General features: G+C 41.2%; 1 protein-coding gene across 2 annotated transcripts in view; it reads left to right on the plus strand.

Moving 5' to 3' along the window:
- Positions 1-24,261, plus strand: part of MID2 (midline 2) — a 92,090-nt gene that overhangs the window by 14,570 nt on the left and 53,259 nt on the right. For both annotated transcript variants that reach the window (XM_024738139.1, XM_024738140.1), the window contains exon 3: positions 12,565-12,660. In XM_024738139.1, the coding sequence (XP_024593907.1) occupies positions 12,565-12,660 (96 nt within the window). The remainder of the gene's footprint in view (positions 1-12,564; positions 12,661-24,261) is intronic.

A 24,261-nucleotide genomic window follows, 5' to 3' on the forward strand; every position in this document is an offset into this window, starting at 1 on the left:
CTGTCCAGTTTTCCCAGCACCACTTATTGAAGAGCCTGTCTTTTCTCCATTGTATATCCTTGCCTCCTTTGTCATAGATTAGTTGACCCTAGGTGTGTGGGTTTATCTCTGGGCTTTCTATCCTGTTCCATTGATTTATATTTCTGTTTTTGTGCCAGTACCATACTGTCTTCATTACTGTAGCTTTGTAGTGTAGTCTGAAATCCAGGAGCCTGATTCCTCCAGCTCCATTTTTCTTTCTCAAGATCGCTTTGGCTATTCAGGGTCTTTTGTGTATCCATACAAATTGTGAAATTTTTTGTTCTAGTTCTGTGAAAAATGCCATTGGTAGTTTGATAGGGATTGCATTGAATCTGTAGATTGCTTTGGGTAGTAGAGTCATTTTCACAATGTTGATTCTTCCAATCCAAGAACATGGCATATCTCTCCATCTGTTTGTGTCATCTTTGATTTCTTACATCAGTGTCTTATAGTTTTCTGAGTACAGGTCTTTTACCTCCTTAGGTAGGTTTATTCCTAGGTATTTTATTCTTTTTGTTGCAATTGTAAAATGGGAGTGTTTCCTTAATTTCTCTTTCAGATTTTTCACCATTAGTGTATAGGAATGCCAGAGATTTCTGTGCATTAATTTTGTATCCTGCTACTTTACCAAATTCATTGATTAGCTCTAGTAGTTTTCTGGTAGAGTCTTTAGGATTCTCTATGTATAGTATCATGTCATCTAGTGGCTGCAATTCTTAGACTCCTAAGATGGTAGGCCTTGGACTTGGTCTAGTTGAAGCCCTACGCCTTAAAGTGGTATAAATGGAGGCTTTGAGAGGTTAAGCAATTTGGTCAAAGTCCCAGAACTGGAACTGGAACTCAGCTTCTAGAGCTGAGTTGCTTTCTATTGCAGCCTGCTGTCACTTTGTTATGGACCTAAATTTTCCCTATGAAATGTGATTTGAAGCTTACTTTTATGCTCCAGCAACTGCACATTTCATGGGTCACAGATAAACGGTTAACAGCGTCAAGGAAAAGACATAGTATAAACTTAGAGTTTTTTAATGGCAAGAGTTGGGGGCGGGGTGCAGGAAGAGTGGGGGACATGGAGAGGTAGAACAATCTCTTGCCAAATATTTGCAGGTGTTGGAACTATAATAAGGCATTGGCCTTGAGAAATATTCCAAACAGAAAAATCTGTATCCATATGTACTGTTGAGATAACAAAAGACTGGATAGAATAAGCCTGTATCTACAGAGCACCAGCTTTTTGAAAACATCCGAAAACATGAAAACATTGGATGATTGATTAGATATTTGGCATCGTGCAGCTATAGTCCTTGTCTCCAGGGATAGATGGAACACAAAAGTATTTTACCAAAAGATCCTTTACTCTGTAACTAATCAGTAATTTTTGGAGAAAGAGAGGCCAAGTTTTGAATCGTTCCCCTTTAAGTTTTTAGGAAATGTGCAGAAAATTCAGATTATAAATTAAGTGGAAACTTCTTTGCTCATTTTTGGACGGAGAGTGGAAACATATGAATCATTCCCAACCGTGTGGTTTGTTATGTTGTCTGGAACATCTTGGGCTTTGAGGGGGGAGAGGGAGGTGCTGCTTGTGTGAGAGGGGGATGGAGTGGGGGTAGGAGTCACTTTGGTTTGGTGCCAAGTATAAAAGGATATTAGTTCTCCGCATTAAGCAGAGAGGAAGTCTGACTTTTAGTGTCACATATCCTCACTTCTTTGAGTTAATTTTAATTTAGGAAAGCATTTAGGATTATCCCCTTAATCTGCTTGATTCTTCCCCAAGGAGAAAGGAGAAAGCCAGCTGTCAGAAGCTATAGGGGAGATGGCCTTGAGTATACTCCCCTGGCCCTGAGAGGAGCACGGGAGTCCTACAGGAGTAGGGAAAGGGGTTTGACTTTCTGGCCAGTGACTGATACAGTGTTTGTTTGTACTTTTAGTTCTGGAGATTCATTGTTGGCGTTTATAACTACACTTTTTTTTTTTTTTACTAATCCCTGATTAGGATTAGTGGTCTCTAATATTTATTTGTTCAGTAAAGAATAAACAGATCATTACATTATAGATGAAAGGTCAGAATAACCAGAAGCCAGCCTGTCATCTTAACATGTACTCAAAATGGACTAGAGGGTTTGGGATACTTAGTATAGTTTATTATCCTTAGTTAATAGTCCAGTTTACCTAAATATCCTTCAGTGGTTCTTCAATTGAAAGAATAATTGTGCTTATGACAGTTATTACAGTTGTAAGGCCTATCAGAGTAACTATTTTCTCTATCACTTTTCATTTACTACTCCCAATATATATCTTAGTTCATGATCTGTGTTGCGTTTCTAGTGCTTCACATTTTAGAGTTTTCATTGTCACATGACTTCCTCCCCTTAGAAAAGACTGATATTATTGTATTAATAAATGTGGCTTTATAAAAGAAGTCAAATTTGGGTGACTCTCTATTGGTGACAGATCTCAACTCAATATTCCAAGTTCTGTACAACTTGGTTCTCATGCTTGCCCAGCTGTCTTTTCTTCCTGCCACTCTCAAACATGTTACCTTCACCTGTCCAGTCTAACCTAACTGTCTGCTAAACATACTACTCCCTTTCCTGACTCTTAACTTTCACTCATACTGTTCTCTTGGCCTGCTTAGGAATCCTACCTATTCTTTAGTGCTCAATTAAAATCCCACAAGGCCGCTCCAACATACCCCAGTTTTACCATAAATTCTTTGGGGGCCAGGCACAGTGTCTTTTATTTCTCCAATGTCTTCCTTAGTGTCTAGCACACATAGTATATGCTCAAGAAATCCAAGTGAATTAAATCTTTGTAATGGATTTGCAGTAAGTATACCAGCATCTATAGCTTGTTTCCATAATCATAAGATATAACGCTGTCTTACCATTATGAATACCTTAGAAGTCTGGGGAGAAAAATCTCCTGTGAACTACTGATAATGTTCAAAACCACAGTGTTAGCAAAAGTACGACATGTCCTTAATTTTAGGTGCCTATCCATTTTGATTGCTGGATTTTCCAACTGCCTAACCCCATGGTGACATCTGTATAAATCAGATGTGATTATTGTAATTCTCTTTGAGAGTGATGGCTTCACATTTCCATGCCCACAGCCTGCCAAAAATATAGCTGATGAAAACCAGGGGGAATAGAGGAATTTCCTGAAAGGAATAAACAAGTACATTTTCTTTATCTCATTACATTTCCACAAATTCATTACTACAAATAATTCTTTTTTTTTAAGATATTGGAAATGTCTGTTTCTTTTTTTAAAATATTTCTTTCTTTCTTTCTTTCTTTCTTTCTTTCTTTCTTTCTTTGGCTGCATTGGATCTTAGTTGCGACACGTGGGATCTCACTGCGGCATGCAGGATCTTTCATTGCTGCATGCCGGCTCTTCCTTGTGGTGCGTGGGCTCTTCATTGTGGTGTGTAGGCTTCTCTAGTTGTGGCGCGCAGGCTCTAGAGCACATGGGCTCAGTAGTTGTGTCTCGGGCTTGGTTGCCCCGCGACATGTGGGATCTTAGTTCCCCAACCAGGGATTGAACCCATGTCCCCTGCATTGGCAGGCGGATTCTTAATCCCTGGACCACCAGGGAAGTCGTACAAATAATTCTTAAATGTAGTTACATTTACCTATCAGGGGTCTTGTTGTTATAAAATATTACCTGGTATTAGAGTAAGCTTTTTGTTATGGGAAAATAAAATACACACACCACACACACAAAGAGAGACTGAGACAGAGAGAGCCAAAGATTGCCAAAGAGAAGGGAGATATGAGACTTGGAGAATATTCAAAGGAAAACCACAACGAGAGTCAACAGGTTGGAAAATATGATATTCTAGAATCTTATCATAGTTGGTCACTTGTCCTTCTTCCTACTCAGTCACTCTATCATCTACCCACCCATTCTCACTCGGCCACCACCCTTCTCCCAGTTGTTTGTCTACTTACCCACTCCTGTCTGCCAAAACAGATACCCTCTCAACTTATCTACCAATGGACATTTGACTGTTTCGGAACCAGTATGAATATGAGTATAAGGGAAGGAGAAATATCTTTATGAGAGACTGGGTTGGGAGGGCATATTTGCATACATCTGTATGTGCCATTATATACGAGTGTGTGTATTTCTGCATGGGTGAGTGGCTGAGAATTTAATCTGTGTGCGTCTATGTGTATCTATAAATGTGTGTCACTGTGTGTGAGGAGGAGTGCCTGTGTTAGTCTTCTGTGGGCTTATCTGTGGGTAACTTGGGTGTGAGGGGGCCATGAGTGTAGGGCAGGTTTTCTGTGGTCACCCTAGGGAGAGTTAGGACTTCAGGAGAACCTGTCCTGAGACTAGGGATCTCCCTAATAAATGAGCCTCATGGTGAGACAAATCTTCAGTGGAGGCCAGGGTGGGTTACCGTAGCTGAGGGAACAGAAAAAGTTGTTTCTCACTTTCACTCACTTAGGTACTGAATCACAGTAGCTAAATATTATAAGAGCAAAGCATTTGTGTCTAGATTTGGACTCTCTAAGGTATGGTGGTGGACACGTGTGCATGGGGTGGGTGTAATATCTGTCATGGGGTCTTTTCAGCAAAACCAGCCTTCAGCTCAACAATAGTAAAATCATTCTTGCTTGTAGATCTTGCTTCTCTGTGGTCTCTTAATTGTCCAAGACTTGCTCCCCATTACTTATAATATGTATAAATCTGTACATGTTTTGTATGTGTGTGAGAGGGTAAAAAATGCATATTATTCCATTTCTACTCGAACTGTGTGCTAAGACTCATTTGAACCCCCCTTTCCCCCCTCCAATAATTATATTGATTCTCTGGCTCTACTCTCACATGGTATTAACAGGACTCTGTGTTGGAAGATGTTTTCTGTTGTTTCTTAGGTTTGAGAGCAAGTTTAGCTAGTGGATACTCCAACTACCTGTGTTCTTATCTTTCTGTTTTTCTTTTATTTCTTTTGTCCCAAGTCTCCTCCTCATCAACATCTGAAAGAGCTAACAATCATCAGTCTGAGAACAGCTTACAAAACATTGACTCAGAGATTGTTCTTGGGTGGATGAAAATCCTGTCTGTTATTATTGGGCAAGAGAACATGTTACAGAAATATAATATAGGTGAAGAAAGATTAAGGAAACAAGAATTATTGAACCCAAAGAAGTGAGGTTTAAAGGGGAAAATGTGATAATGGCACTCAAGTTCATAAAGGGTTGATATAATGAGGTACTCTCTTGTTCTTTATCTCCCCTGAAGATGGACCAGACAGGAAGTTAAACTGTAGCCCCAGGGTGTTAGGCCAGGGGCCCATTCATTCATTTAAAAAACAATTAATGAACATGCACTTTGTTTATTAAACACTTAAATTGTTCAAGTCATTGTAGTAGGAGCTGGGGACACAGGAACTAAGGCACAGTGCCCGCCTTACTGAGCTCAAAGCTCAGTAAGGGAGATAGGTAAGAACATCTTCGAATTCAGTATAGTAAGTGCCATGGCAGAGGTTTGCACAGGGTTCTCTGAAGCACAGAGGAAGGGTCAGTGAAAGGAAGTCATTGGGCTCAAAAGCAGGGAATCATAAATGAATTCATTGGAGAAGAGGGCCAACTGGAGAGAGACTGTGAAGAAAGAATTAACAGGACTTGGAGAACGACTGTAGTGGTTATAGATGATGGAGAGAAAGAATTAAAAAATGATTTTTGAGGATGAGATGTCTTGAAGAATGGTGGTATCGGTTACAGAAATAGAGAAATTAAGAAGGGACTAGCAGTTTTCGGCGATGACTTCAGACTTGAGTCTGAAGGTGCCAAGCACTAGAAAAGGGGTTGCGGTTCCAGTGATAAAGACAGCACATCCCAACCCTGGTGGAGGTGCAGAGGCAGACGAATGAGGACACAGTTACAAGACAGTGTGGTGAGTCCTGTGGCAGTGGAGGCACGGGGCGTGTGTGTGTGTGTGTGTGTGAGAGAGAGAGCTCATAGGAGGGGCATCAGAAGAGACTTTGGGTGGCGTTAGAGACTTTAGGTGTCCCTCCTAGTTGGGGGACAGGGATGGGGTCAGGGACAGGGAGTGTTCTAGTCCAGAGAAAATAGTCTGTTCAAATATCTGGTGGAGATAGAGCATGGGGCACTCTCAGAACTGAAAGGGCAAGTGTTCCGGAAGGGGTTGAAATTCAGGCCTTTGTGGTGGCCGAAGGATCAGGGCCAGAGACATAGGTTTGAGGGTCTTTAGCGTGGAGGTAGAGCCAGGCAGTAGGGAGCTGAATGAAGGCTGAGGGGTGAGCCTTGCAGCACATTCCTGGTCTAGACGGTAGACAGAGAGGAAGGGCAAGTGAAGGAGAAAGGGGAGGATGTGTATGAGAGGCAGGAACCGAAGAGGAATCGTGCAAGTGGAATACGATATGGAGGCCTCCGGGAAAGTAGAGTGGTTTCAGCTCAATATTATCAAAATGAACACTGGATTTAGGTTTTTAGTATAGGTTTTCTTTTCAAAGGTCCACATAATAATTTATACATTTAAGCTAGAGATTTAACCATGCTATGCAACTGAACAGAGGGAAAAGAAAAGAATGTGGGATTGTTTGTGTAACATTTCTGATAAGGGGACTGGGAGAGGGTGTGTCTTTGCTGGATGATTTCAGAACCTTCTGAGAAGAGGAGGGCTGGCCACCTGTTTCACCTGGCTTGAAGACCAGTCTGGTGATCCCCAGCAAACCTGAGGTAGAGTAGACCTCATACCTCCAGTATGTCACCTGCATCTCATTCTGGGACATAGCCCGTGTCTATACAACAGCGAATAAATGTTTGGGGAAAGAATAAACTCAGGCATAAGGGTGTGGGCTTCAGTTTGTGGACCAGATGGTGTGTTCTGCTGTTGAAAGGCCATATGTAATTGATACATAAAGTGACAGACTGAAGCAAAAGCAAAGTAAGTATTTTAAGACAAGCAGTTAAAAAAAGAAGGCAGAATGTGACCCCAAAAGTGTGCTAAGATTTTGGCTGCTGGCTTTTGGAAGAGCTGGGAACATCAGTGAATAGACAAGATGTCAAAAAAGAGCTTATTAAAGAATAGTAATGGGGTCACTGGCTCCGAGTATTTTTAAAGATGAAGTTGTCTTCTGTCAATTGGGGAGGCTCGGGTTTGGGGTGGGTTGGCCCTTCTTCCCTTCACTTCTTTTCGAAACCTTCAAGGTTCAATTCCCACATCAAAACAGTTGGGATCTTGTCTAGTTTTAGATAATGTTCGCCTTGTACCTTGTCGAAAGTAAGAGAGAATATAGGCATTCAATGGCAATAAAACATGTTTCAATAGAACAAACAGAAAGGCTCTGACCCCTTTTTAGGCTTCAAGACTCGCTGTGTCAGGTAGGTGTATGTAAGTGTGCTCATACATGTGTGAATGCATGTGCCTTCCTGGAGCGTGACATATGAAGAACACAGTCAAGTGTGTGCCATAAGGGGACTCTCTGGCTTCATTGAAGAGCTGGTGTTTGGACATGTAGCTAGTTTTCTTCAGGGAGCCAATGAGAAAGTTATCTGAAATAACCTGTGTCTAAAGAAGTGGAAAAAAAAACCCCAGCAATTATTTGAGAGTGTTAGTGAAGCCATTTCTTTTTATGGGAAGCTGTCTGGAAGAAAAATAGCCTGTGCCTAGCTTTCTCAGAAATAGCAAAACATTTTCCTCTTTGGGGAGGGTATAACAGAACACAAACAGGCCAAGTCTATATGACACAAATGAAGTGGAACTTGGATAAAAATGGAATCAGTGTAGACTGCCAATTTAGCTAACTTGGGCCTTTTAAAATCTCAATTATGCAAATCAGCCAAATCTTCCCCCCCTCACTTTGTGCTGTTTAGACACATGTACAGTTTTGTGAGAGCTCTAACAATGTAGCCACCTGGAGGTGTGGAGGGTCTCACAGTTTCATAGCTGAAATGGCTTCTCTAACCTTCACACAGGGAAGCACAGGAGGGCCCAGAGCTAACCTCCTGCAGCAGGAAATGGGAGCTTCATCCTGCTCTCCCTGCCAACCTCCTGTCCAGTTTCCTCCCGGCAGATATCTCCATTCCAATCTCCCCTGCCACTTGGGCTCTCTCGTTGTCACAGTTCAAGTGTTCTGAGAAAGCTGCACTAACTAGGCTTGGGCAGAAGGAGCCTGGCTCAGTCACTAAGTGGACTGCATGAGAAAAGAACACAGCAAACCGGTTCTTCACAACCAAGCAACCACCACAACAACACAACCAAGAGACGTGTTTAGTTTTACATAAAATTTTGCACACACACACACACACCCTTTTTGTTTACTTAGTCTGCGTATAGACATGATAATTACTTGGCCAAATCAATGAAATTCATACCTAGAGTGGCCCAGAATTTCTAGTTTGAAATGATTCGTCAGGGCTAAGCATGATAAGGAAGGGTGAGGAAATCAACTGCATAATTGCTTCAATTCTCTGCTTCCCTTTGCATATGTTGATTATTGAGAATCAATTCCAGCTTGAGAGGAGGCTTTAATTCCTGGTAAATGAATAGGAAGTGAGTAAGTAAATGTTCGGTGTTTCCCTCAAATTATGTCTCGTAATGTAAGAAAACAGTGGCAAAAAGCCATCAACAGATGGTGTTTTCATTAGCCAAAGATTTATTTTTCAAAGCCTTTTCATATTAATGAAGTAAAGATGAAATTAGAGTCATCTTGTCAGTTCTAGTTCTGGATTGCTAAAATGTGCTGGCATTCTGCAAATTGCTAGGGGGCCAGAGCAAAATAACCATTTGCCATAATGTTGTGATGGAGACCCAAGGTCCTTAGTCTAACCAGACCCCAAATTATGTGTTCAGCCCTAATTTTTGTTTTCAGTGGCTTTACAGAAGCTGTGAGTCTCAGTTGTGGGCCACAAATGAGGAACACACAGCAGGGATCTTAGTCCTGCTCTGCATTATGAATTATTTATAAGATATCAGTTTCATGACAAGTGTTGCAACAGGTTGCATACACTTGTTAGAAAACATTCTCCCCTTGGAATCCCATGTTTGAAAGAAAACACATTACAGTTGAAACACAGATTTCTTACACTGTATCTGCTCTGAGTTCCTCAATCTACATTATATTTACCTAATATGTCCATAAACTCATTTGTGAGACATGGAATTTCCACTGATCTAGGAATCTGGACCACTCTGCGGGAGGAAATCACAAACTGATTGGGCCCGTTACACATGCCCACTCTCTAACTTGAGCTGGACCTTTTCATCAAACTACAGCTCCATCATATTCACCTTACGTTCGAATTTTTGAAGAGGAGTCCAGACTTGTAGCCTCCACATCGTCACTATTGACATACTCACTAACCCTGTACAGTTTGGCATTTGCTTCCAAAACTCTACTGAAACTCCTTTTCCAAAGGTCACCAGTGACCTCTAATTACCAAATCCAGCTGCCTTTACTCAGGCCTCGTATTTCTTGCGCTCTCTGCATATCTGAGAGTGACAAATCCTTTCTTGAAACGTGTTTCTCTCGATTATCCTCTTAGCTTGGCCTAGATCTGCATTACCAACTGCTTTGCATATTGCACTCTCCTCCTAACCAGTGCCCCTGCCCCCAGGCTCTCCTGTCTTAGTCTGCCCCACATAGGTTGATCTCATAAATGCAGCCCTGATTATGTCATAATCTTGCTCAATAAAACCTACAACCAAGATGACTCTACCCAGCAAGGATCTCATTCAGATTTGATGGAGAAATTAAAACCTTTACAGACAAGCAAAAGCTGAGAGAGTTCAGCACCACCAAACCAGCTTTACAACAAATGCTAAAGGATCTTCTCTAGGCAAGAAACACAAGAGAAGGAAAAGACCTATAATAACAAACCCAAAACAGTGAAGAAAATGGGAATAGGAACATACATATCGATAATTACCTTAAATGTAAATGGATTAAATGCTCCCACCAAAAGACACAGACTGGCTGAATGGATACAAAAACAAGACCCATATATATGCTGTCTACAAGAGACCCACTTCAGACCTAGAGACACATACAGACTGAAAGTGAGGGGATGGAAAAAGATATTCCATGCAAATGGAAACCAAAAGAAAGCTGGAGTAGCAATTCTCGTATCAGACAAAGTAGACTTTAAAATAAAGACTATTAGAAGAGACAAAGAAGGACACTACATAATGATCAAGAGATCGATCCAAAAGCCTTTGGTAAACCCCTACTGCTTTCAAAAATAGGTACAGACTCCTCACCTAGACATTTAAGACCTTCATAACAGGGCCTCTGTCTCCATTTCCAGCCTGTGCTCCTCTATTTTCTTGTACCCTCTGTTCTAGTCAAACTCACCTCTGTTCCCTGGATGTGTCCTATGCTTTATTCCCTTTTACTTTTGCTCATGCTTCTCCCTGTGCCTGGAACGCCCTGCCTGCCTCCATCTCTGTCTATTAAAATCCTGCTTATCCTTCAAGACCCAGCATAATTTCACCTCCTCTTTATCGCTGAAGTCAAAGCACCTTGAATAGAGTAGGTGCTCAATACCTTTTGTATTAAGTAGAAATGAAGTATCTTTTGTATTAAATCTCCGAACTGCCATTTCTTTTTTTCCCCCTGACATCTACTTAGCTTAGAACTCATGTCCAAATCAACAATTACGGCGCTTTGTTTTTCCTTTTACTCTCCCTTTTTCCTTGCTAAGGAGAAGACCACAGATTGAGATGGTGGTGGGGTTAAAGAAGGCCAGGGGAGACACTGTATCCAAGCCAAGAAAAATGGAATAAATGGTGAAAAAATCACTCCCATGGGCATAAAGCCAAAGAAACCAAGCGAGATCTGGCCAGAAGCAGAGATTAAGCTGATTCTCATAATCCAGATTGAGAACAAGTGAGATCAGACTGCCTGTCCTAGAAATACATATATCTGTGGGAATACTCCTCTGGGATGGATTCATGGGACAGCGCCAAGGGTACTAAGGAGCCACAGCTACCTAGCAGAGAAGAAAGGGGCCAACACGAGTCCTCTCCCCTTCTTCCCACTATCCCTTGCCCCCTCTCTCCCCCGCCCGCCCTGCCCAAAACATGCACTTTGAACAACTATGAACCATAGGAACCATGGAGACAGCAATGAAGTAATGAACACAACCAAGGGAAGGAATGCTGTGCTAGCAGAATAAGGACCAGGAAGTTGGGGTATTCCATTTGGAACAGACTTTGTGGGGATGTTGGGATGGTGAGTGAGAGAGGAGTGGATATTGGGGCAGGTCCTGGAAGAAGCAGCCGTCAGAGCTGAAGACTTGGAAATGAGGAGGAATAAAAAAAGCCCATTACCAATCTAGAGTGAATAACATTCTGTTTTTTTCACATGAGGAATGTAAGAGAGTAGCTTGCTCAACTGAAAATATGCGAGGAGGTCTTAGTACTGTTTTAACTTATGTTATAATAAACAGATTTGCAAAGCGCTGCTAATGTTTCCCTAAAAGGATCTATGTCCCAGTAAACAACAGTAAACAATGGATGTCCTGTCTTGATACATACAGCTAGGCTTTGCATTTTGAAGTCTGGCATTTCTGTAGGCTATCGCTTAGTGCCAAAGGAGGGAAGCTGTGAGATACAATGCTAGATTTTGATGAATTCCACACTGAAAATGCCATCTTTTTTTCTGAAGGAACCTACTGATAAATATAAAGTGTTATCAAACAAAGACAAAAAAATCATGGAATACTGGGGCAAAGCTGTATCTGAAGACTAGAGACCTGGATTCCAGTCCTAGCTTTGCTACATACTAGTTATATGACTGTGCAAAACACTTTAAGCCCACTCTGCAGCTCAGTTCTCTCATCTGTAAAATGCTGACATCTCCTACTTCATAGACTGTCATGATTATTAAATGATATGTATGAAATTGCCTAGCATAGTGTCTGGCAAGTAGTAATTGCTCAATAAATTATAGTTTTCTTAGTCAACTCATCTGTAAAAAAGAGAATAAAATCTGTTCTCCCTATGTCACAGGATTACTATGAGGGCAAAATGAGATATTGACTATGAAATACTTTTTTTTTTTTTTTTTTTGCGGTACGTGGGCCTCTCACTGTTGTGGCCTCTCCCGTTGCGGAGCACAGGCTCCGGACGCGCAGGCCCAGCGGCCATGGCTCACGGGCCCAGCCGCTTTGCGGCATGTGGGATCCTCCCGGACCGGGGCACGAACCCGTGTCCCCTGCATCAGCAGGCGGACTCTCAACCACTGCGCCACCAGGGAAGCCCCTATGAAGTACTTTTAAAAGTTAAAAAATATTATAGAAAACATAAAGTTGCTTTAATGTTATTAAATTCCTACATTCACAAAGTCATGAATGTTATCTTTTCCCCAATAATGACAGTCTGGAGCAAATGTACAGCATTATTACTTGGCACCTAGAACAGTGCTTGGCCCATGTGCAACGAATCTTTGAAATATTTGTTTACTGACTGACTGATTTCCACGTGATACTGGGTCTCAAACTCATTGAACATTTCTTCTTTTTTCCCCTCTTCCCTGTTTCCCTCTGGCTTCATACTCCGTGATGGCAGCAAACTCTGGAGATGAACCTCACCAACCTGGTTAAGCGCAACAGTGAACTAGAAAATCAAATGGCCAAGCTAATACAGATCTGCCAGCAGGTTGAGGTATGTAACAGAAACATCTGTCATTCTTTCAAAGAACCTGGATCAGGCGATCCTTCTGGGGGGACTTGTTTTGTCAGAGTGTAGCTCGGACATTTGGAGTGAAGGGCTGAATAATAATTTTAAGAAGTCTCATTCCTTTAGGATGCTTGTTTCAAGAAAAGTGGCAGATAGCTATTGTTTAAAAAATAATAATAAGTGGTGGTGGTGGGTTGGAGAGACATCAGTCCCAGGGGCAATCCCTTCTCCTTTTCCAATAGCAGGTGGTGTGAGAATCCAACATGAAGTGTGTTTCTTTCTTCATCAGACTGAACATCCTAGCTCTTTAAAAAGATTGCTAGGGAGTAAGGGAAGTTGGGAACCCCAGGTCCTCAGGGTAGAGCGAGGTTTGTTCAGTGCAATATTGTTTCTATAAGAATATCATCAGAACTGCTTCTCCTCTTCCTAACCTCTCCTCCCTTCTTCCCCATGCACCTTACCTGGTCCTCACTCATCGCCTTTCCACTTATTCTTGTCATCAACAAATGGTATCTGTGTTAGAGTTATCTGTGAATTATCAAGTGTTGTACCATATGAGGTTATCTACATCAGATCTCAGAACAGAGCCTACAAGAGGAGTCGACCTCTTCATAAGTGGACATAATAAAACAAAGACGTTATTTCTCTCTTTTTTGCAAGAGTGTGAAACTTCAGCCATAGCATTTGGTTTTGTGTTGCTTTTGTTGAAGAGGTGATGGTAGGTAGGGCTTAAAGTGTAAACAGGGTCGGGTAAAATATTATACAGGACTCCTCATGGGCGGTGGTTGGATAAAAATGTTTCTGTTTATAAACCTGATAGTCTAGTTCTAATCTTACTTGTATGACAGAAAATGTAATGGTTCAAGTTTATTTTATTTTAAGCAATAAAATAATTTTATTAAGATCTCATCTCTTAATACCTCCTGGGGAGTCCTATTTAAGAGAATGTGGAGAGTCTTCTTATAAGGCAAATAATCTTCTTATATAAGTAATCACTCCTGATTGTTTGAATATCTTAAAGTATTGGGTTTCTTAAAGTAGATTGTTGTTGTATGATGAGCATACCATAGCAATTTAATCCCTGCTGGGCACTCCATTTGTGGAAGAGACTGGTGCTATAGGTAGAGTACACAGGATATCAGTTAAACTCAGGTGTGAGATCATGGAATGGGGTGGGGAGTTTAGGAAGAAGCATAAAGAATGGAAAGAAAGAATGCTGGAATGTAAGTTGGAAAGTTGGTTTCTGAACTTGACTCTGTCATTAACCGGTAATATGAACTTGAGTAAGTCATCTAGCCTCTCAACTTCAGTGTCCTTACCTATAAAATGAGGGATTGAACTGAATACATGACCTTCAGTGTCACTTCCAGATTTCTCAAGTCGTGATTCTGTGAATGGTTGCTTTCTTTATTCTTTTCTTTTTCTCTTCGGTCTCATCCTTTCCAAGAGGGGAGAAGCAAAACAAGGCATTTTAAAGTGGTTTTCAGCTATTCAGGTTCCCTTTATGTTCTACTCTATCAAAGCTTCTGATTATGCTGTTAGATTACAGTATAAGAAACCCACACTGGTGAAGAGACAAGGAAGTATTGTGAGCAGGAGACAAGATAAGAAATCCCTTGGTTTAGAATTTACATGATTGAGGGTGGGGCAACATCTCACGGTGAATAAAATGTGGTTAGAAATTGTAATCATCACTTCCTCATGCTCATCAAAAAGTTATTTAAGTAGAGAGCAAGTTGTAGTCAAATTAGCAAAGTAAGCAGTTTATTTTCATTGCTTATTCACTTTAGCACCTCTCTAACATCTTATCATCCCACCCCCCTGCACCGCCCCCGCCCAGGGAGTTTATCACTCTGGCCAGCCTCACCCAAACATAGCCCTGTTCCAACCTTTCCCAGCCCATCGCACCAATCAAACCTTTATGATTCAGGGCCCTACTCTTTTCAAGTGGCAAGGAGCTAGTCTCATAAAACAGTGCATCATTGTGTTAGTGGAGGAGGACTCATCCTGGTCCTCTAGGTTATAGGTGATGTTTTCACAGTGCCTTTCTGAAGTTAGTATTCCTACTTGAGCCTTCAGGAGATAACACTAGTGGTGCCAAATGTAAGCAAAGTAGGTGGGAAAAGCAGCCCCATGGCAACCAGCAAAGGAAGGGTTTAAGAGACTCCCTCAGGGATGCTTACTAATCCTCGGCCAATTGTCTGCTCTGGTACACAGAAGGTCACCTTTTATTAATACTTACTTATGCATAGCACTGTACCAGGTACAAAGAAAACAGCATAGACACAGTATTTACCCTCTGGGGGCTTACATGTTATACAAATCCACCCTGATGTGGATACACATGTGCAAGAAATACAGACAATGGAATTGAAATGTTAACTGAGAATTGGGAAAGAATCTTGAGATACTGCATTACATGTCAAGGGCGAGAGTGTATTTTGGGAGTTAACTCCATGGTCTTATTCAGTTTAGGATTCTATCTTTGACAGGGGCCCTACAGGATGGTTTATGGAAGGCCATGGCTGTGCTCTATGACATCATCCCTTCTGAAAGGTTAGGGGTGTGCCCTAACTTCCCCATAATAATAGGGTGAACCCAGGGTACTTATTATGTTCGTTCAGCACAGAGCCTGTGTGTCCAGAAGGCTTCAAGACAAGCCCCGGGATTAGAAATGCAGTTAAAGAAGAGATTTGAGACTTCATAAACGCTTACAAGTACTTTATAAAATGAAATAAATAGTAGGATACTTTCATGTAAGCCAGACATTAAGGGGTGGTTTGAATTTTTTTCATTTTATCTAATCCAGATTTGTCTATTGGGAATGACTATATTCACAGTGTAAACCAGGCATTTCACATCGGGCGGGGGTGGAGGATACCAGCTAAGGCACTTCTGAGAAAACTAGAATAGGCTATTTTCCTGCCAAACCTGTTCCCCTTCCTGATTGTCTGCAAATGTTTTTGTCACAGATTGACTTTTCATAAAAGAGCCATAAATACTGCCTCCCTCTCCTGGTTCTTTCTCCCTGTTCTCTATTCTCCTCAGAAAGTAAACAAAGCTGCAGTCTTCCTATTATTACAGAAACAGAGATTAGGATCACCACAGATTTGTTAGCTGAATTCTTTGGTAATGCAGCCTGTTAGAGTCACTGCCCAGCTTTCAGAATTCAGTGGATAGGCAGCTGGAAAATATTTTCTGTCGGGGCTGGAGAACATGGGAAGGAGGGAGAGGCAGGCCCAAGACTCCTTTAATCTGGTTAAGGAAGGGCATGCTCTGACCTTGCTACTCTGGCCACTTGATCTCTATATATAGTTCTTTGTCCGGTCTCATCAGGCATCCTTTGTTTACATTTCCAAAGGAAATCTCTGTTTAATGCATAGCCAAGGGAAAATGTATACCAACAGATGAATAGTTCCTCTTGGCTTCCAAGTCTGCATGGTTTTGTGAATAAATAAGCATTCCGGAAAATATTGAGGGGAAGAAAAATGGTTAAATACTTAGTAATCAGTCAGGCAACAACATTTCTTGAGCAAACGCCATGTACTCAGTGTGGTAGGTCATTTGGGGGTTACAAAAGAAACACATTTTTTTGATGACCTCCAGAAACTTTTATTAGTCTAGCTAGGGACAACCCAGTATCGAGAGAGAAAGAGGAGTATTTATAACACAGCGTGCAGTACAGGGAGCACAGATGAATGTAGTATAGCCCTTCTGTGTTTACTTTTTTAGTCTTCTTGTTAACTTTTAGGGCATGGAGCACATTAAAGCATTTTCCTGGCTATTTCGTGTGCCATCTGTTTTCCTCCCCTCCAGAACTGCTGCAGGACAATGGGTTGGTCCATCCCAGAAGCTCCATGGGCAGATTGATTTCTTTCTGGCTCTTCTCAAGCCTTTTAAGGGGCTGGGTGGCATGGCTGTTTAGCATTAAGAGAAAGAAAAAAGAAAGGAGATGAGCTGGAAGAGAGGGAAAGGCTTCCCTTAGTTTGGGGAATTTCGGCTTTTCATCTTGCCACCAGGTCTTTGCTCCAGTAACTTTCAGAAGTCCTAGAGCTCAAACCGTAGGTGGCTTGGAATTCTCCCCTTTCTGCTCATGTTGCTCATTGAAATGGTATTTGGTTTGGGAAGAGCAAGATTCAATGTCTGACTACTTCTCCAAGCATAAAAATAAGTGTCTTAATAGAAATTAGTTAAAAAAACACACCACTATGGATGACTTCAGCAGATGATCCTGAAATGTTTTAGAGTGGTCGGGCTAGAAGCAATAATAGAATCTAAATCATTAAAGCACAAATATGTTTGTTGGAGGGCTCTTCTGCAAGCACGGAGGACATGATAAAATGAAGGAGTGATTAGACTGAAGTAAATGTGATTAGGGAAAATTTAATGGATAAAATGCATTTTAGCCAAATGTTGCAGGAAGAAAAATAAATTCCTCCCTCTGCTGAGACAGAGAGCAGTGATATTAATGGAGGGGAAAATGAGCAAATTGTATGGGCAAAGTGGTACACTATGCACTAGGTATACACTGGGTATATAGAGATAAATAGCAAATGGTCCCTGACCTCAAGGAACTTGCTTAACAGGTAAAATGTCAAATATAATGTGAAGTGATGATTATTGTAATGAAGGTAAGTGCAAGATGACAAGCTAGCATAGAGAAAGAAACAACTAAGTCTGCCTGAGGGACTTAGGAAGGACTGCAAAATGGAAATAAAAATCAAATTGTCTTGGAATAAGAGTAGAATTTTGCCCAAAAAATGAGAAAAGGGAGCAAAGGGAACACCATGTGGGAACATAGAAGGGTAAACAGCATAGAGGTGTTCAGGAAATCACCAGAAGTTTGGTTCAGCCAGAATGTGAGATGTGAGATCATTGCAAGAGGTGAGTGTGGAGAAGTAGCTAGTGCCTGGATAGTGAAGGGCCTTGTATGCCATGCACAGGTGTTTGGACTTTGTCCTGAAGACTCTAGGGACCCATGGAAGGATTTAAAGTAGGTGAATAACTGGATGAGGTCTTCATTTTAGGATTGCTCTGGCTGTAGTATGGAGGATGGAGCAAGGATCAGGGGTCAAAACTGAAGGTAAAGAGACCAGTTTGGTGGCTTTTCCTGATCCATGCAGAGATGAAAGCCCAACCTAAGGCAATGGCAGTAGGGCTAGGGAGCGGGGGATAAATTCAAAACACATTTGTAGTAGGTAGAATCAATATGACTTGGTGATCAGTTAGATGCAGTGGGTAGAGAGATGAGAGAATAGTAGGGTGATCTATAGGTTTCTGGCTTGGGTAACTGAATGGACGTGTTTCCTTTAACTAGGTTAGGAAATAGATGGAGTTCTTTTTATTTTTTAAATTTTAACATTTTTTTGAATTTTGTTTTATTTTATTTTTTAATACAGCAGGTTCTTATTAGTTATCTATTTTATACATATTAGTGTACATAAGTCAATTGCAATCTTCCATTTCATCCCCACCCCACCCCACCGCTTCCCTCCCCCCTTGGTGTCCATGTTTGTTCTCTACATCTGTGTCTCTATTTCAGCCTTGCAAACTGGTTCATCTGTACCATTTTTCTAGATTCCACATATATGCATTAATATACGATATTTGTTTTTCTCTTTCTGACTTACTTCACTCTGTATGACAGTATCCAAGTGAATCCATGTCTCTCTACAAACGACCCAATTTCGTTCCTTTTTATGGCTGAGTAATATTCCATGGTATATACGTACCACATCTTCTTTATCCATTCATTTGTTGATGGGCATTTAGGTTGCTTCCATGTCCTGGTTATTGTAAATAGTGCTGCAGTGAATACTGGGGTGCATGTGTCTTTTTGAATTATGGTTTTCTCTGGGTATATGCCCAGGACTGGGATTGCTGGGTCATGTGGTAGTTCTGTTTTTAGTTTCTTAAGGAACCTCCATACTGTTCTCCATAGTGGCTGTATCACTTTACATTCCCACCAACAGTGCAAGAGGGTTCCCTTTTCTCCACACCCTCTCCAGCATTTGTTGTTTGTAGATTTTCTGATGATGCCCATTCTAACTGGTGTGAGGTGATACCTCATTGTAGTTTTGATTTGCATTTCTCTAATAATTAGTGATGTTGAGCAGCTTTTCATGTGCTTCTTGGCCATTTGTATGTCTTCTTTGGAGAAATGTCTATTTAGGTCTTCTGCCCATTTTTGGATTGGGTTGTTTGTTTCTTTAATATTGAGCTGCCTGAGCTCTTTATATATTTTGGAGACTAATCCTTTGTCCGTTGATTCGTTGGCAAATATTTTCTCCCGTTCTGAGGGTTGTCTTTTCGTCTTGGTTATGGTTTCCTTTGCTGTGCAAAAGCTTTGAAGTTTCATTAGGTCCCATTTGTTTATTTTTGTTTTTATTTCCATTACTCTAGGAGGTGGATCAAAAAAGATCTTGCTGTGATTTATGTCAAAGAGTGTTCTTCCTATGTTTTCCTCTAAGAGTTTTATAGTGTCCGGTCTTACATTTAGGTCTCTAATCCATTTTGAGTTTATTTTTGTGTATGGTGTTAGGGAGTGTTCTAATTTCATTCTTTTACATGTAGCTGTCCAGTTTTCCCAGCACCACTTATTGAAGAGCCTGTCTTTTCTCCATTGTATATCCTTGCCTCCTTTGTCATAGATTAGTTGACCCTAGGTGTGTGGGTTTATCTCTGGGCTTTCTATCCTGTTCCATTGATCTGTATTTCTGGTTTTGTGCCAGTACAATATTGTCTTGATTACTCTAGCTTTGTAGTATAGTCTGAAGTCAGGGAGTCTGATTCCTGCAGCTCTGTTTTTCTTTCTTAAGATTGCTTTGGCCATTCGGGATCTTTTGTGTCTCCATACAAATGTTAAGGTTTTTTGTTCTAGTTCTGTAAAAAATGCCATTGGTAATTTGATCAGGATTGCACTGAATCTGTAGAGTGCTTTGGGTAGTATAGTCATTTTCACAATGTTGATTCTTCCAATCCAAGAACATGGTATATCTCTCCATCTCTTGGACTCCTTTCATCAGTGTCTTATAGTTTTCTGAGTATAGGTGTTTTACCTCCTTAGGTAGGTTTATTCCTAGGTATTTTATTCTTTTTGTTGCAATGGTGAATGAGATTGTTTTCTTAATTTCTCTTTCTGATCTTTCGTTGTTAGTGTATAGGAACGCAAGAAATTTCTGTGCATTAATTTTGTATCATGCAACTTTACCAGATTCATTGATTAGCTCTTTTAGTTTTCTGGTGGCATCTTTAGGATTCTCTATGTATAGTATCATGTCATCTGCAAACAGTGACAGTTTTGCTTCTTCTTTTCTAATTTGTATACCTTTTATATCTTTTCCTTCTCTGGTTGCCATGGCTAGGACTTGCAAAACTATGGTGAATAATAGTGGTGAGAGTGGACATCCTTGTCTTGTTCCTGATCTTAGAGGAAATGCTTTCAGTTTTTCACCATTGAGAATGATGTTTGTTGTGGGTTTGTCATGTATGGCCTTTATTATGTCGTATATGGCATAGGTCCCCTCTATGCCCACTTTCTGGAGAGTTTTTTTTATCATAAATACATGTTGAATTTGGTCAAAAGGTTTTTCTGCATCTATTGAGATGATCATATAGTTTTTATTCTTCAGTTTGAACACTTATAGAAGTTCCTTTAGCATTTGTTGTAGGGGTGGTTTGGTGGTGCTGAATTCTCTTCGCTTTTACTTGTCTGTAAAGCTTTTGATTACTGTCAAATCTTAATGAGATCCTTGCCAGGTAGAGTAATCTTGGTTGTTGAATCCTCTACCGTTTCATCTTGTCTATCTTTCTGTGAATGTGGTTTTCGTTCCACAGGCTGCAGGATTGTAGTTCTTCTTGCTTCTGCTGTCTGCCCTCTGGTGGATGAGGCTGTCTAAGAGGCTTGTGCAAACTTCCTGATGGGAGGGACCGGTGGTGCGTAGAGTTGGGTGTTGCTCTGGTGGGCAGAGCTCAGTAAAAGTTTAATATGCTTGTTGCTTGTCTTCTGGTTGGTGGGGCTGAGTTCCCTCCCTCTTGGTTGTTTGGCCTGAGGCGACCCAGCACTGGAGGCTACAGTCTCTTTGGTAGGGCAAATGGTGGATTCCGGGAGGGCTAACACCAAGGAGTACTTCCCAGAACTTCTGCTGCCAGTTTCCTTGTCCTCACAGTGAGACACAGCCATCCCCCACCTCTGCAGGAGACCCTTCAACACTCGCAGGTAGGTCTGGTTCAGTCTCCTGTGGGGTCACTGCTCCTTACCCTGGGTCCCGAGGCACACACTACTTTGTATGTGCCCTCCAAGAGTGGAATCTCTGTTTCCCCCAGTCCTGTCAAAGTCCTGCATCAAATCCCACTAGCCTTCAAAGTCTGGTTCTCTGGGAATTCCCCCTCCCGTTGCCGGACTCCCAGGTTGGGAAGCCTGATGGGGGGCCCAGAACCTTCACCCCAGTGGGTGGACTTCTGTGGTATAAGTGTTCTCCAGTTTGTGAGTCAGCCACCCAGCCGTTATGGGATTTGAGTTTATTGTGATTGCGCCCCTCCTACCATCTCGTTGCAGCTTCTCCTTTGTCTTTGGATGTAGGGTCTTTTTTGGTGAGTTCCAGTGTCTTCCTGTTGATGATTGTTCAGCAGTTAGCTGTGATTCCGTTGCTCTCACAAGAGGGATTGAGAACACATCCTTCTGCTCCGCCATTTTGAACCAGTCTCCCAGAGTTCTTTTTAGACGTGTGAGGTTTGTTGTGCTGTCAGTTAGAGAGTCTTGTAGGAAATGCCTATTGGACAGCTGGCTGGATCTGGAGGTCAGGCGAGAGGTCTGGGAAAGGGATAAAGACTTGGGAGTCATCTAAGTGGCACTGAAAGCCACGGAGAATGTACAATGTACAATGAGAAGAAAGCCTAGGGCACAGAAATCCAATTGTTTGTCACTCAGAATACAACAACAAACTGAATTTACAAAAATAAATGGAAAGACTGTGGAGCTTTTTATGAGATTACTGAAGGTTGGCGTGTGTTTAAAAAATTAAATATCAGGAGGAAATTTTTCATTTGTGGCAATAGTCAACATTTTAGAAATTACCTCTGTAAAGACTATAATAATAAGTGAACTCAGGCACTTTAGCTCCAGAGCCTCTGCCCCTAACCACCCCATTATACTTCCTTTTGCAAGGCCAAGGTACACATCACTTGGATGTCCCTTGTTTATCACCAGTGGTTCCTGACTCATCATGAGGATGGCTTGTAGTCAGTAAGGAGAATGATATATGGGTGTGAATTCTGGAAGAAAGCAAAAGAGAAACAGATGGAGCAGAAGGGAGGAAGAAAACTGAGAAAACAGAGGCTGAAAATAGCAAAGGAAGAGAGGCCTTCAAGGTGTGGAACTTTTGATAGAGTCCATTGGAGCGGCACCATTATATAGGAAGATATCGTTAATGACCTTTGAGGGAGAAGGTTCAGTGGAAGGGTGAGGATAGAAGATAGAGTCAGAGAGGTCAAAGAGAAAGTAAGTTGTAAGGAAATGCACGCTGTGAGAAGTTTGATCGTGAAAGTGAAGAGAGAAATAGAGTGGTAGTTATTATCCTTTTGAAGTGTAAAACAGTCAGACTCACAAACACTCGTACAATATTCTAGTTGTTTATTTTGTTACTGGGTAGCTAACAGTAGGAGTCACTAGATCCACTGACTCTGACCACACATACTTCACTTCCCATCCTGACTTGGCTTCCAGCCATCTTTCCAATCCTGGGCCCTCCTGCCCAGCTCCAAGCCTCAGTTTCTACAATTCACTCCTCCTAGAAAGTGTGTAGGTTCTGGGATGCAATGTGATGTGGTAGCTTTGGAGTTGGGCATACTAGCTGTGTAACCTTGGACACACACATAACTTCTCTGAGCCTCAGTTGCATTATCTATGACACTTAGACTAACCATATTTTGAAGGGAAAGGTAGTACATGTAAAACACTTGCTACTGTAATTGGCAGATAGTCAAGGCTCAATAACCGGTAGTAGCAGTAGCAGCAGCAGCAGCAGTGACAATAGGAGCAGTTGTTAGTATTAATTGTACTAGTAGTACTAGCAGTATTTCTGGGCACCTCACCTTTGCCAGAGATTCCTAGCCCTGACCTCAGGACTTCTAGAGGATCATCGTTATTTCTGAGGGTGGGGAAAACAGTCAGTCCCCAATACTCACAATCAATCTTAAATATAACACATGAACCAGAACTTTCCTTGGGAAGGGGGAGTGGTAATGAAATTACAGCACTAAAAATGTTGGAAATCTCAGCCATATGGCCCTATTTAATCACCCACCAACAACTGTGCAAAGGTGGTACGCCACTAAAAAGGGTTATTATGTTCAATAAGCTGCCGGTCTTCAGTTACTGAATTAAACAAATTTTATTTAGTATGGAAAAGTTCACTGCCCTTCTTTACTTAAGTAAACTTGCCTGTTATCCTGCCCAAATTCCTCTTGATTACTGCCCCAAAGCAAAGGCAAAAGAAAAGTTTTGGGGAGGGACAGATGCTTTCACCTCTAGTGGTTTTAAAAACAGAGAGTTTGGGGGATTTTTTTTTTATTGAAGTGTAATTGACATACAACTCTGTTAGTTCCAGTTGCACAGCATAGCGATTCAATATTTATTGGGGATTTTAAAATGTTTATTAGCCAGAATGTTCTGTATTTTTGTGGGAGATGGAAGAGCAAGAGCAGCAGACTTAATACTAAGCTCCTGAGGACGATTTGGGCTACCAGTGCCTGGTGAAAATGAAATAGCTATTTTGAAACCAGTGTGGAATTATGGGTGGAGAAAATGGTTTTCATGAACAATGGGAAACAAGTACATAGTGACCTAGTCAATCTCTTCATTTATACTACTGAAATGACTAATTCAGAGTATTATATTCAATCTTGTTAAGTATATGGCAATTAATATTTAATGCAGATGAAAAACCTAAGTCAACTGTGCAATCTGAAGTGTGGGCATAGCCTATTTTTATACTAGAAAAGAAAGTGCTTTATAATTTTCCAGATACCTAATTAATGTGCTTGATTCTTTTTCAAAAATACTCTATGACAATTCTTGATATATTCCAGTGAAATAAAATTTTTGAGGACGTTAAAGGTTGCATTTGAAACATTTGGAGGGTATGGACACATGACAGGGTTGTAAGGATAAAATGAGTTAGCATGAACATTGTTTTCCCTCCCCTCCTCCTCCATATCTATAGGGCATATAAACTTTCCAGTGTGGCCATGTTTTCATAGTCAGAACAGTTCATGCAGGCATGCACTCTTGTTCTGTTTTTGCCCTTTTTTTTTTTCAGTGCAGTGAAGCTCATTTTATAGCTCCAGTCCCCATCTGCTGCCTTCTTCCTCCAGTTCCCGTTTCTCAGTGTTCAAATTCTATGTTAAATGACCAGAACACTTGCCTAATGTTGGACCCTTCTGCTTACTCTGCTCTTTGCACAATCCACCCAAGTTCCGCATTTCCAATGTGCTCTTGGAAAGTTGGTGGAATTCTAATAATTCAAGTTAAAGCCCTATCAAGCCTACCCTGTACCTTTAAATGTTTCCAGTTCCACCCCTACCTCC

The sequence above is a fragment of the Neophocaena asiaeorientalis genome, unplaced genomic scaffold, assembly GCF_003031525.2.
Source record: "Neophocaena asiaeorientalis asiaeorientalis breed wild unplaced genomic scaffold, Neophocaena_asiaeorientalis_V1.1 scaffold444, whole genome shotgun sequence".
NCBI classification, from domain to species: Eukaryota; Metazoa; Chordata; class Mammalia; order Artiodactyla; family Phocoenidae; genus Neophocaena; species Neophocaena asiaeorientalis.